The 13257-nt window shown below is 45.6% G+C and overlaps 2 protein-coding genes across 5 annotated transcripts in view; one reads left to right on the forward strand and one right to left on the reverse strand.

Moving 5' to 3' along the window:
- Aps (diphosphoinositol polyphosphate phosphohydrolase 1 Aps) overlaps nt 1-1877 on the reverse strand; it is an 85453-nt gene extending 83576 nt beyond the window's left edge. Inside the window, exon 1 of one of the 2 annotated variants that reach the window (XM_075669529.1) lies at nt 1593-1877. In XM_075669529.1, the coding sequence (XP_075525644.1) occupies nt 1593-1685 (93 nt within the window). In that variant the 5' untranslated portion in view covers nt 1686-1877. The remainder of the gene's footprint in view (nt 1-1592) is intronic. The other variant, XM_075669530.1, reaches the window with a different exon arrangement.
- A 937-nt stretch (nt 1878-2814) lies between these two features.
- Nucleotides 2815-13184, forward strand: LOC142557577 (inositol hexakisphosphate kinase 1-like). 3 transcript variants are annotated; one of them, XM_075669533.1, is made up of 8 exons: nt 2815-2898; nt 3494-3636; nt 4704-4830; nt 4971-5121; nt 5874-6046; nt 6878-7053; nt 8306-8473; nt 9782-13184. In XM_075669533.1, exons 2-8 carry the CDS (start codon nt 3577-3579, stop codon nt 10148-10150), a joined length of 1224 nt encoding a protein of 407 aa, XP_075525648.1. In that variant the 5' UTR covers nt 2815-2898; nt 3494-3576; the 3' UTR covers nt 10151-13184. The 3 variants fall into 3 exon arrangements, with proteins under 3 accessions (XP_075525648.1, XP_075525647.1, XP_075525646.1); XM_075669532.1 differs by having other exon boundaries at nt 2877-2992; XM_075669531.1 differs by lacking the exon at nt 2815-2898 and adding an exon at nt 2905-3183.
- The last annotated feature ends 73 nt before the right edge of the window (nt 13185-13257 follow it).

The following is a 13257-nucleotide window of genomic DNA, read 5'->3' on the forward strand; positions in this document are numbered from 1 at the left end:
TTTGTCTCTGCTCACCAGCAACAGGGCAGCTTCTCATGGCCCTCCCCCCCCCCCCCCCTTCCCCCACTTTTTCCAACGCCAGCAGGGAGCCGATTCCCAAAATAAAAAGGACTCGATAAAGGCGACGCTCGGTGGAAGCGCACCTTCGTTCACTCGACGGGTTTATCAAGCACCGTTTTAAACGCCGTGCACGGAAAAAGGCAGAAACGACGCGATAAACAAATGCGGCGCTAATTCAGCTGTATTCCCGTGAGTCTATTGCTGCGGGCTCTGAACAACACGCACAAAACAAGCGCTGAAGCCCCGCCATTTTTTTTTTTTTTTTTTGAGAAGCTGAGAACTACGGCAACAAGTTTCCGGTGCCTGCTTCGGCTGGCCCATTCCAGATCTATCCGGCGCCGCACGCGATCTCCTCGCTAGAGCGGGGCCCGCGGAAAGTGCTCATGTAAGTACTACGTACTGTACGACACAAGTCGCCAGCATATCACGCGGTACACAACCCGGCGATGCGTGATCAAGATAACGAGAGAAGTGACAAAATAAAGAAGGAGAGGAGGAGAACGCACGACGTCTCTGGCTGTCTGTCTTGTCTCACGTGCTAACGCACCGATTAATCAAAGTCAGAATGAGGAGCGGAGATGGAGCCGCGCTGGCTCTCCTAGCAGCACCCATAGCGCGATCGCGTTATTATTATTTTTTTTTTCGCGTCGTTTCTACAGTTCTGGCTGCCTAGCCGCCCGCCAGAAAGTAGAGAAAAACCAAGGAAAAGAAGAAAAAAAAAACACAGCCGAAAGCGAGCGACGCCATCTATTCTAGTCTTCGCACGCTTGTACTAGTACTCATCTACGTTGCGGTGATGCGCTGTACACGTATACAACACACGCACCTACACAAATCCGTTTGACACGAGCATGAGGATGCACAGCGTGCTGAGCCGATTAACGAAAGCAACCTCCTACCGTGGTCGACTTTCTTTCTTTTGATTCTCTTTTTGTTGACGACAGAGCCGTTAGCGTCGTCGAAAAACTGCTGCACACTTAAATCTCGTTCAAAGCACGACACATAGGCTGGGGAAGAAAAATCAGCAAGAAATTCGCGTACGTTGTCGCGCCGGAGACGAATGCGCTGGCACGCTCGATTGACTATTGAACCGCTGGGGCAGCAAGGTCGTCCCCCGACGATCGCTCAACGAAATAAAGTAAACGAAAGAAATCGGCGAAAAAAAAAAGTATATATAGCTGCGGAGCGCGACAGCTCAGCCGACGCCACGCTAGGCGAACGGCATTTGGAGCATGTCCGACGAACTTTACGCACATCCTCGAATCCTGTCTCCATCTTATGTTTCCTCCGCTTTTAGTTTTCTTTAACCAGTCTCTCCTCCGTTCGCGGGGCGTCTATGTCTCGAAACGGGAGCCGCTCTCGCGGCGCAAAGGCGCCCGAGTCGTCGCAAAGCGAACACAGGATTCACTGCTGCGCAAATTTCCTCGGCCAGCGAGCGTGACAGGTGCCGTGCGAAGGTCGCGCAGCACGTGAGTTTGTTCACGCCAGTCGCGAAGATGCATGCGAATGCACGGGGTCCGAAAGACTCTCACCTCGCTTTCATCCTTGCGTACGCACAGACAGGCCGCTCGTCGCCGAAAGCCGTCCCCGTCATACGTGCGAGTCGAGTTGGGCTTCTCTTTCATGCTTCGTCGCCGAGGAACGGGCCGAGCACTCGGAGAACGCAAGGTGCTGAGCGGAGCAGCTGCCTACGATTTCATCGCTGCGAGGTCTCGCAGAAGCGGCACGCAACCTTCCAGAGCGATGCTCTCGCCTCGATTTGCTCCACGGCCATTTTTGAGACTCGGGTCGGCTTCGATTCAGCGCCCCGCGGTGCGCCAAGCTCCGCGGGAAAAGTTTCTGCTCTATGACGTCACAACCAACCCCCCTCACGCCTGCGTAAATGGTTGGGGGTTCGTTGTTGCCGTAGTTGCGTAGCTAAAAAAAAAGAGAGCTTCAGTTTTAAAAATTAGAAGCAATGTGCATTTTTGTAAACAATCCATACCTTATATATGCTTTGGTAATTAATTGCCGCAGCGTCGAAACATTTCGCCGAACGCACAGCAATTACTTGCGAGCTGATTTTTTATTTTCATTTGATGACCTCGCTTATCAAATCGAACCTTCGCATCAGCAGACTTATCAAATGACGTTGGGCTGCGGTATATCGCTTTGCCACTTATCGATGGCCAACCGGTACCCTTCCTCCACACTCGTCAGTTGTACGTCGCTGAACGACGAATCGAACGCACCCTATACGTCTTGTGTATTTATGCGCAGAAAGCTGCCGTAGTTTCACTTTTCCGTGTCATTCATTTTACATACCGAAAACATACCGAAAGTCGCCAACTTTTCCGTTGTCACAATAGTCAAAGTCAATATTGTCTCTCTGGAAAATGCCCTTGTCGTTTTCTACCGATTGTTTTCGAACAAACTTGCGTGTTCTATTAGCACATTAAAGTCGTAGATATCGGTTTCGGTTGTCACCGCACGTTGCTTTGCGTACGCATCACCGTATCGGCGCTTCATAAACGCAAATGAAGACTATCACCTGTTTTAATAACATGTAATAAATATGAAGCTTTTTGTGGGGCTTTATCGACCACATTATTGAGTGTAAAATTTTTATTATGTGTAATGACGAATTGGCAATGTGCATAGTTAAATACATTTAATTTTGTAAGCATAATTTTAGGGCAATATTTTGTAACTGTAAGCATAATACAGTCCATGATATTTCAGCGAACGTGATTCATTTTTTTGCGTTCCGCATGGCAACTGCTTCAGCCGAGCGCCAGAGGCGCCGCAATTGCCTGTAGAGCCCTCTATCAAAGTATGAAAACACCAAAATTTCCTGCGGTATGTTTTGAGTAGTGCTAAACCGATTCATTTCACTTTTAATTTCCTTTCGTTTTCTTGTGTCCGGCTGTGCAAGGACTCCCCGATTCCTCTGGTAAGAGTGTCATGCGTGTACCACAGCTCCTAGTTGCCGCGTTCAGAGCTGGCGAGCGGTGATACGGACTTGATGTCGTGATCAGCCTCGTCGACTCGCGGCCGGCGTCGTCTACCCATGAAATATTGGCCTTGGAACTCCCACCTAGCAATCGCTATCAGAGCTCAGACGCCAACATCTCGACCTTACTGGTGGGATTACGTTCATCGATTAAATGCTTCTATCGCGTAAATGATCTTGCTACCTAGTGTCATCGCTAGCAGCAATTTTTTTTTTTTTCTTAGCGCACCTCTATACCGAAAGCTAGCTGCTGTCAGGGGCACACTTTAGTGCAGATTGCATCCGATTCTCACATTCATTTTTTACCCTCTTCTCAGTTGTTTCGAAATGACACAGAAATTGAGGAGCCTCGCCGCGCAGTCTTGTCTAGATAGTCGCTGTATCTTTACGGCGAGGGTCATTCAAAACAACGGCCCTGTCTGTATCTTTCACGCCACGCAGAACTGTTGAACGCCGGGATGACAGCGGAGGGCCGGAGTAATCGTCCCGTCACATTGCAGCCCGCAGAATAAACGCGATGACCCATGGCTGCCGAATCCGGAGGAAAGTGCGAAAATGTGGTCTTGGAACCTTACATCCACCAGGTGAGGCATTTGGCTGGAGGAACACGCAACCAGTCTGAGCAGCTTGTAGTGGTAGTCGAAGAATAGGCCGCATTCGTGTCAAAATGTGAACACCGCACTCATTTTAGCGCTGATGAGATCAATTTTGGATAGCTTGCTAATTTGCAAGTGTTGCGCGTACTCGTAGGTCTTAAAAGAGGAATAGCCTGTACATTTCTTTTGGATTGTACCATCTCGTGTCGTTGCAATTTGTAAGAGAAAGCAAGTTGTGTAAGAAGCAAACAAAAGTCTTGATGTAGTGACGAGGCAAATTTTGCATGGAAGTCATTAGGGCTGCAAAAGCTTGATAATGAAAGGACATAGATCACAGATGCTCAGTGTTTCCAATTAATTTTTGTGAAAAATCCAGTGGAAGTTAACAGTAGTACTTACAACAGTAAGTCAGCACAGAAAATAATGTCTCACAAAAAGAAGAAAAATGGGCAGGACATATATTTACAGCTTGTAACTTGCGTAAGAGTTGCGAGTGCAATGGTTGTCATCTCCGCTTCTCTGTCTGCCCACGTTGCATAATTTTCTACTCTGATGTATCATTTTGTTATCATGAACAGGCTTTCCCAGCAAGCATCGTTAATGTAATCCAGCACAAACCTTTATGGCCTTCATAGGAATATTAAGAAAAAGCACTTGTATCCACACAGCTAAAGTTTTACTGGGCGATCGTAACATACATAACACACATATGGTAGCAAAATGAAATCTGAAGTTCATGAACAAGAAGCGTGCGTACTCGCACATGTTAATTTTCAGTGCAAAACGCTACTTGCAAGCTACATTACTTTAATTCTCATGTTTCTTAAAGGATTTCAGTGCAAATATTTGTGCTCTCTCTGATTTGGTCCACAATCAGATTGAAATATTGTGGGTAGGCAACATTTTCAAATCTGCTACTGCGTTAATACATTTGAGATCCCGTTGATAGCCTCCTATCTATTGGCCAAGCTAGGCTGACATAAACGTGTAACTGATTCAGTGCTAATAACATTTCTGATTGATTGAAATAGATTCCGCTCTGCACATGATTTCAGGTTGGAGGACGGTCATCCATGCTGTGTCTTGACGAGTTAACACTTTGCAAGCCACTCATACTGCAAGAACTTAAATTTTATGAAAACCTTCCGGATGTTCTTAAGCCATTCACATCCGAATACAAAGGTAAGCAGCCTCTGCCTGTATCTTGCTGGCATAAACCCTTCTCCTCCCTTCTCTTCATTCTGTCTATGAGCCTGCAATATCTTTTCATTGCCCACAATTAATCTCTCTCTCCTTAACCCTGTTGCTATGCGCTTTTGTAGGTGTCGTCGAAGTAGCGTTGCTGGAGGACCCCGATGGCTACCTGACGCTGACAGCGCATCCCTCGTACGACCCCCTTAAGAATGGCTGTGCTTCTAGTCATAACATCAAGGGCACAGAGAGCATCACGAGCCTCAAAGCCAGAAAGTACAGGTACACTTCACCTGCCTTGTTCAGACACGACACATATGGTGGTATAGTGGCTATGGCATTGGGCTGCTGAGTGCAAAACATGGGTGTGATTCCCAGCAGCAGAATGCAAGAACAGTCGTGTACTTTGATTTAGGTGTATAATAAAGTACTTCAAGAGGTCGTAATTAGAGCCTTTCAAAGCCCTCCCCCCGTTATGATGCTCCGTGTAGCTTTTGTGGTGCTTTGGTTTGGTAAATCCCATGATTTCACTTCAAACAAGACAGCGCTTTACAGGGAGGTGATGAATTGGAGTGATTGCAACAGTGACCAAGTAAGAGAAGCCAGAGGTTGGAGCCAGTGTATCGACAAAGAGATTGTCTTCAAGTTCCCTTGTTGAAATGTTGGCCCCTGAGTGAGGCTTCTCTTACCTGGGCACTCTTCACCCCACTTGTTTTATTTTGTTGAAGCCAGCAGCGCCTGGCCGACCAGTACTTGGGTGACAGATGCGTAAGAAATTGCGGCTTCAGTTTGCCAAGTAGTTTGTCTTGTGTGCTTTGTCTACGACTACTTTTTGTGTGTGTCTGTCTGCTTAGGTTAGGTAGTTGGTGTTTGCTTAGCCAAGTGCAGTTATGGTTCAGGTCTCCCAAACATCCTTTGCAAAGTGAGGAAGTAATACATGCTAACGCCGTTCTACAAGGACAAACATTGCAGTGAGCTGACAGACTTCAAGGGCAGCCTACAGATGGCCATGTGAAAATGACTTGTCAATGCAGGATGCGCTGGCAGAAGGCTGGCAGCGTCGAGATTGAGCCGGTGCTCACGGACGGTACGCAGTTGTTTGAGGAGGATGACAGCAAGGACAGCTTCACCACGCACAACCCGTGGATCGTGCGGTGCCACAACTTACAGATTCAGCGATTCCTGTCATCCTCCGGAAGCCCCAGAGGTATGCAAGATGGTGTTCATGCTCCAGTGACCTGCATTCATGCCGATTCTTGGTGTACTGCTCAAACTTGCCTCTGTGCAGTTTCTAATTGGCTCAGCTCTATGCATAAACATGAGGGTTATTTCTTAATTATTTATTATGCATTTACACTCTTAAGAAGAGCTTGCACCCTTTTGGACTTGACTTGTCCTCAAGCAATAATAGGCGTCTATATTGCATGCCTTTCCTTCCCTTAATGCTGCAGGCCAGATACTTTCAGGTCACAAAAAGCATGAGCCTATCAGTGTCACATTGCATTCTTGACAAAGTAGTGAGCACAGAGTTTTAAAGAAAGGGCTACAAAATAAAGAAATATTGTTTGGAGCCAGGATTAACACCAAAGGTTTTAAATTATTTTTCATGGTGAATCACACCAAAATAATCTTATAACTGATTACTGGCATGAGGTCCTGGCATCGTAAGGCATCAAAATTACGAGTTACATGTCCTGTTTGGTGATTTTCAATGTCAGATTTGCAACATGAGAGGACATTGATTATAGTTGCTTCAGAAGGAAGGGCATTCCAATCTCTGACTATAAGAAACGAGAATGCTTGGATGTGGTGTTGTTCGCCTATTTTGCCTCAGACGAGAGATGCTGCGAGCAGGTGTAATGATTTCATTGCCTGATGGCATGTAATGAAATGTGTTTTATATCAGAGGAAGGGGATGTATTGAGAAAAGGTGGTGTGCCTTCATTCTTTGCACTGTTTTGTGGCAGAGTCCTTGCTTTAATACATTTCCAAAAGTTGCGATTGAGCAGACTTCTTCGCAAACTTTCTCTGCCACCAGAGTTCCTGCTGTTGGAAAACTTGACCGCCCGCTACACGTTTCCCTGTATCCTGGACCTGAAGATGGGCACTCGGCAGTATGCAGACGACGCTTCTGAAGAGAAGCGCCGAAGCCTCGACGCCAAGACGGCCGCCACGACTTCGAGTCCTCTCGGGCTCCGGATTTGCGGCATGCAGGTCAGCAAGAAGAACGTGCTGTTTTCTTTTTAGTTTCTTGTAGTATATATCTGGTCTATGCATATCATCAAAGGATGGCATGGGACTGATATTCTCTTAAGTATGACTTGCTAGTGCCTGTTCATGTGTTCATATTTTGGCTATGCTAAAATTTACTGCAACCGCGCTTCATTGCATTTTCAAAGCAAGCATACTTATTTCTACTTGATGTGCGATGCTTAATAAAGGGTGCAAAAATAATTAATGGCACATTCTTTAAAGTAGAGTCGACTTCTGTTGATTTGACCTTTTTGGCACCGACCCATTAAATTATCTGACAGATCGAATTAAACAAAAGGCAGGAAAAACGTCTAAACACAGTGATGATTTATTTGGCCGTATTTGTCCTATTCCAGCACGCGCAAGAATAGAACATGGTAAACCCCCTTTTTATAATTTTAAACTATGAAACAAATGTAGAAAGCACATAAAAGGTCCTAAACAAAGCAGAAATCAAACACACACTTTTCTAGCAAGAAAAATGCAGCATGCCTCCAATCCTGACAGTAAAAAAAAGTCTAAAGCAGTGGGCTTTACCTCACAGAATGGAACTTTATTTACTTTATGCCCATTGTCATCACTCTTAGAAAGCACTTTATCACTGTCTGTTAAGAACCACCACATGTTGTCCTTCGTGCAGTCCATAGTGCATTTGATGTTCTGCATTTATCAAACAACTTCAAACAATTCCAAACAGGATGGAAGCCCACACCTATACTATCCACTTCGCTAGTTCGTCCTGTGACGCATGTAATTCACTGGAAGGCTGCAAACACATGGCGCGACTTATTTTCGCTAACTTACAAAATAACTTATTGCTTGAATGTGCTTTTGTAAGCGGACTTAAAGCGGCACGTTGTCGTTAACATTCTACGTGAGAGAACTTGTTCTGTGGCCATCCAAGCTATCGGAGTTGTGCACTAGGGTCATGGGGTTGGGCACGTGTGTGTTGATCAGGCCACCAACAATGGTTACATTTACATTTCTATGGGCCCAAGCTTTCGTTGTTTTGATCCTGAAACTACCAGACCAGCCCCAATTTGTGTGTTGCCTTTGCAGTACTTATGTGCATAGTCAATGCGTGTAAGGCATGTTGTGCCTAGAATCGCAAGTCTCCAGCACAATACATTTGAAGCAAGAAAGAGCTGGGTTCTGCAAAATAGTTGTAGTAGGTAACTTTTCGCATTATTCTTGCTCATTGCATCTTTTCCAGGTGTACCAACAGAACCTTGGCTATTACAAGTGCCACAACAAGTATTTTGGCCGGTCACTTAACGTGGAAGGCTTCCGGCAGACCCTGTACCACTTCCTTCACGATGGCATCCGCTTCCGCTTCGACATCCTGCTGCCCCTCATTGACCGGCTCCAATCACTCACAGAGGTCAGTGTGCCTACACACTGTCATTGAAGGCACTCTAATAATAATAATAATAATAATAATAATAATAATAATAATAATAATAATAATAATAATATTTGGGGTTTTACGTGCCAAAACCACTTTCTGATTATGAGGCACGCCGTAGTGGAGGACTCCGGAAATTTTGACCACCTGGGGTTCTTTAACGTGCACCTGAATCTAAGCACACGGGTGTTTTCGCATTTCGCCCCCATCGAAATGCGGCCACCATGGCCGGGATTCGATCCCGCGACCTCGTGCTCAGCAGCCCAACACCATAGCCACTGAGCAACCACGGCGGGTTGAAGGCACTCTAAACGAAATTATTGAGTCTAGCTAGATTGCTAGATTATTTTTCTATAACTCTATCAACGTTTTCTGTATGCTAGTATGTCGCTTGGTTGCATAGAAAATTGCTCTGGAAGGTCGCACGACTGCTGCTCAATTGGAACCTCCCTCGCCCCAAAATGGACGCTTTAATGTAATCTCCATGTGACCTCCCTCGGTGATGCTCTCTGTCGATCGGCCAGTGCTGTCGCAGGAGAGGCACCATAGTCCACAACAAGTGGTGTGAGACCAGTTTTCGATTAGTGTCCCTTTGAGTTTCTGTAGCCGAAATAAGTGGGTATATCACTCTAGTCACTGAGAAGTCGTGAGTGCAGCTGTGGATGCTCGTCAAAGGAAAAATGCAGCTTTAATCTCAGCTGCTCCTGCTGGCTGCTGATCTGCAGTCCTTCTAGTCTCTGCAATGTAGTAATTTGAGTACCTATAGTAATGAGCGTAAGACCTTGATGCTGATGGCATATTCAGTTCTAATAAATGCGAGATTTGCATATATTAGCAATCGGTGAAAGCAATCGAGAAATAACTATTTGTTATCCATGTTTACATTTTAGTGGCAAACTTTATTGAGAGTTGATCACCAAAATTTGTTTTGTGGGAACAGTTACTTGCAACGTAGTGTACATTTGGCTAACATCTCTTTGAGTTAGTTGGTGCCCACATGTCATGTTTGAACACACTAGTTAGGTAATTTGTTGCTGTGCTGTGCTCTTCCTGCATGTATGTCTTCGTTGTGCAGCAAATCTTTTTGCTATTTCAACATGACATATTGGGCTGTCCCATTAAACGTATAATTCTTTAAACAATTGATGTGAGCTGCCACACTACCTTGAATGCAAGTTTGAGTGTGTCCCCCTCCTGTGTTGCTCATCAAGGACGTTTAGTACACCACCATCTACTGAAGCTCGTATTCTTAACCAACCCTCACTGTGGCCTTTTGTTGTGCAGGCAATAGAGCAGCTGGAGTCTTTTCGTTTCTACACGAGCTCGCTTCTGATCCTGTACGAGGGCAAAGGGCCCGACGGGAACTCAAACGACTGCAGCGAGGCGCCACCACCACCACCCAAAGAGAGCGTCTTTACCAAGAAGCAGCCGCCGCCTCCAGTGGACATCAGGATGATTGACTTTGCCCACTCAGTCTACAGCCCAAAGGACAAAGGGCCAGATGAAGGTTACCTCTTTGGCCTGAGGAACCTCGTAACTCAGCTGCAAATCTTGAAGCAGGACAACCTGAGTGCCGCCACGGAAAGCCTTCAGTTGAAGTGTGACAACGCTTCTGGAAAGATCGACGTGGCTGCGAGAGCAACCAACAACTGAGACGATTGCACAACCGAGAGTAACCAGGACGGCCAAGCCCCGGGGGCTGGTTCCGGCAAGAGATACCTAGCACTGGCGCTGTGCGGTAGTGGCATGATGGAAGAATCGCTGCCGTGTGAAATTACAAGTGGCTCAGCCGAGTAGTCAGCTTAAAGCTGTTGGAACAAATGAATCGAAGTTGGACAGCTTGGGTTTCGCCAAGGGGTGGTTTGCATAGGAGTCTGCGTACCGCAAAAATGGTTGATGGATGGGCTTGCCAATGGCTGCCAGCTGCTTTTTTCACAGATGCGGGTGATTTTGACTTTTCACGAATGTGCCCCGAGCACTAAAGCTTTGAAGGCAATTGCTCCCCAAGGTTGAAATGAAAGGTGCAACAAATGGGGAAGAACTCAGGATTCGCAAATTGCATGAACAATGCCATTTTGGTCACACTCACACTGACTCAGTCTCACCTTGCTCATGCATCATTTGCATGCAGAGACTGTCTGGCAACATGACCACGACATGCCATTGTAACTGGCTGAAACAAACAGCATTCGTGTGGACTGCAGGACGTGAAGCTTCAGAAGTGAGTTGTATGAACTTGATTCTAAGCTTGTGGTGTCCTGACGTGACACATCTCCAGTAACATGCGGAGGAATGGTAACAGATGAGGCAGGGCATTGGCATTTCTTCATCACCTTTAACAGCACACTGGGAGAGGCAGCTGCAGTTCTCTTTAGCCATAGCAAAATAAATGCTGGCACTAAATCAGTAAGCCTACTGCTTAAGAACCTCATAGAAGAACACTGTAGGCATCAGATTGTGCAAAGCAAGACAATGATGAAACACCTATCATGGCATGGGCTGTTTGCCCGAGAAGTGTTGGTATACGAAGGGCCACATAGTGGCCATTGTTTTCTTTTTTGGAGATGCTATATAAGTGTGCAAAACTAGGCCCCGTGTCAAGTGGCACACAATCATTCTGACCAAGGACTGAGGCGTGGAACGTGGCTGAAGATGCTAGTGCAGCAGCTTTTAAGGTGGCTAATAGACGCTTCTCAGTACAGATACTTTTAGTCATTCCACAATGGTCGCTTGTTTGCTTCTGAGGGCAGTATTGTAGCGTGCACAGTACCCCAAGCACTGGTAGTAATGAGAGCGACTTTCCCCAGTGGTTTACTGCTGTACAACAGCTTCAGAGATGTGCAGCCATGACATCAGTACGCAACATATTCTTTTTTTCCCATCGTTCGACATCTGAACTCATTAGTTTTGCTTACTTTATTGCACAGTCACACAGGAGTTCTTAACAATGTTTTCTCTTGCACATTGGAGGCCTTTTTTTTTTTCTTTTTGCAAGCAGTCGGTTAATGGTACAAGATTCGGGGCAGCCTTTCGACTTGCTGCTGCCAACACTAAACTGCCCTTGATTGCCACTAAGGCGGCAAATGCATTTCCTGGAGTTGTGTAGGAAAGGCGCGTTTGTTGTGCCATGTTACCTCTGCTTGCTTTGAACGCCGGTCGACAGCCTTTTTTTTTCTCATCGGTTCACCGCACCTGCATTCTCAAGGTATCCAGGACCATTATTTCACCACCACATTTCTCGTTGCGCTAATGCTCGGATGTGCGAGTACAGCCTTTCACACTCCAAGAACGTCTGATCAAAAATAATTTCCTGTAGCCCGACATTCAAACTGACTTCAATTGTTCATGTGTGCAAGCATGAGGCATCCATTTCTCACCCATAACCAACCATATTACTAAAGGGTACCGGAACAGCAGCTTTGCACTGTACGAGTTTACGGACTGGTGTTACAAAGGAAAATAAATGATGCTCGCTGCCTTGGATTCAAACATGGAATGAATGGCACATTGATTTGGCCAAATTGAAGTTCTGCCCAACTCCATGATGTTTTCGTTGATTGTGAGAATGTTTGAATTTTTCTCTACTTCTGTGGCTTCAGAACTTTTGTTTCTGGCTTAGGCGCTGGTGTCGTCTGGGAGCTTTTTTTCTGTGATGACATGTCGGGTTATCTCTCATGTGGGAGGATTTGTGCAAAGATATAAGAAAAGACCCTAGAAGGAACCAACATTAAGCATCATCGGTTTTCTTGAACTTGGAGCAATATGTGTGCTTGCCGTGTAAATGTCGCACCCTTTTTTCTTCCCCATTGTCACAAGAGAAGACCATTGAGAGAAAGAATAAAAAAAAAGATTGCAATGTTTTTCTTGCACTTGTAGTAGGTCTGGACTTTGTAAACGTTTTGAAGGTTTTGTTGAATGTCACTCTTACAGAGCTGCAGGCCTGTGTGGCAGCTTTTCTTGCATGCGCTGTCCCTTTGTCAGTCATGTGCGTTATTTGCTGCATATGAACCTTTGAAGGTTGTGAACCGCAGGCAAGTTGCTAGAATCCCTAGGCATTTCTTCGGAGCTCCCCAGACACACTTCATTTGCTCAGCGACTAACACTTCTTTGTTTTTTTAGCTCGCATATGCAGTGCCCGGTGAAATGAAAGTCGGCAGTGCTCAAGCAAATTCTTCAAGCATGTGTTGTCGTATTGTAGTCTTTCAGAGAGCGCATTCTCTCTCATGTGTATGAAGCACCTTGAATTTTTTTTTCTTGTAAGGTGAATTTGTGATGACACTTTTTTTTTAGCGTGTGTGTTGTTTGGTTGACAATACAGATCTTAGCTGCATAGATAGACGTGTATCTTTCTAGTGATTTGTATAGACATCAATTAAGGAGCGACACATACTTTTTTCAGTCGTGTGGCAAGTTGTCTCTGCGCTGTTTTTTTAGGGCACGGTAATAATTTGACGTGTCACTTGTCAATCACTTGCCATCACGCCAATGTTGGCGGAAGAGAGGTGGTGTGTTTCATGCCATTCTCTCTTTTTAACCTTTTTTGGCAACATCCTAGGAAGCGACGGGTTGAGGTGTAGCATGTTCTTTAAGGTTGTTGATACACAAAATGAAAAGAGAATATGTCTGTTGCTTGTTGTATTTTAATATGTACGTCTACTTTGTAAGGAATAAAATGTTTATGCATGCAGCAATGTGCAATGTTGTGTGCTTCCTTGTCTTTCCATCAGTCGTGCACATTATTTAGAAACTGTGCCATCGAG

Source organism: Dermacentor variabilis, chromosome 9, assembly GCF_050947875.1.
Source record: "Dermacentor variabilis isolate Ectoservices chromosome 9, ASM5094787v1, whole genome shotgun sequence".
Taxonomy (NCBI): domain Eukaryota; kingdom Metazoa; phylum Arthropoda; class Arachnida; order Ixodida; family Ixodidae; genus Dermacentor; species Dermacentor variabilis.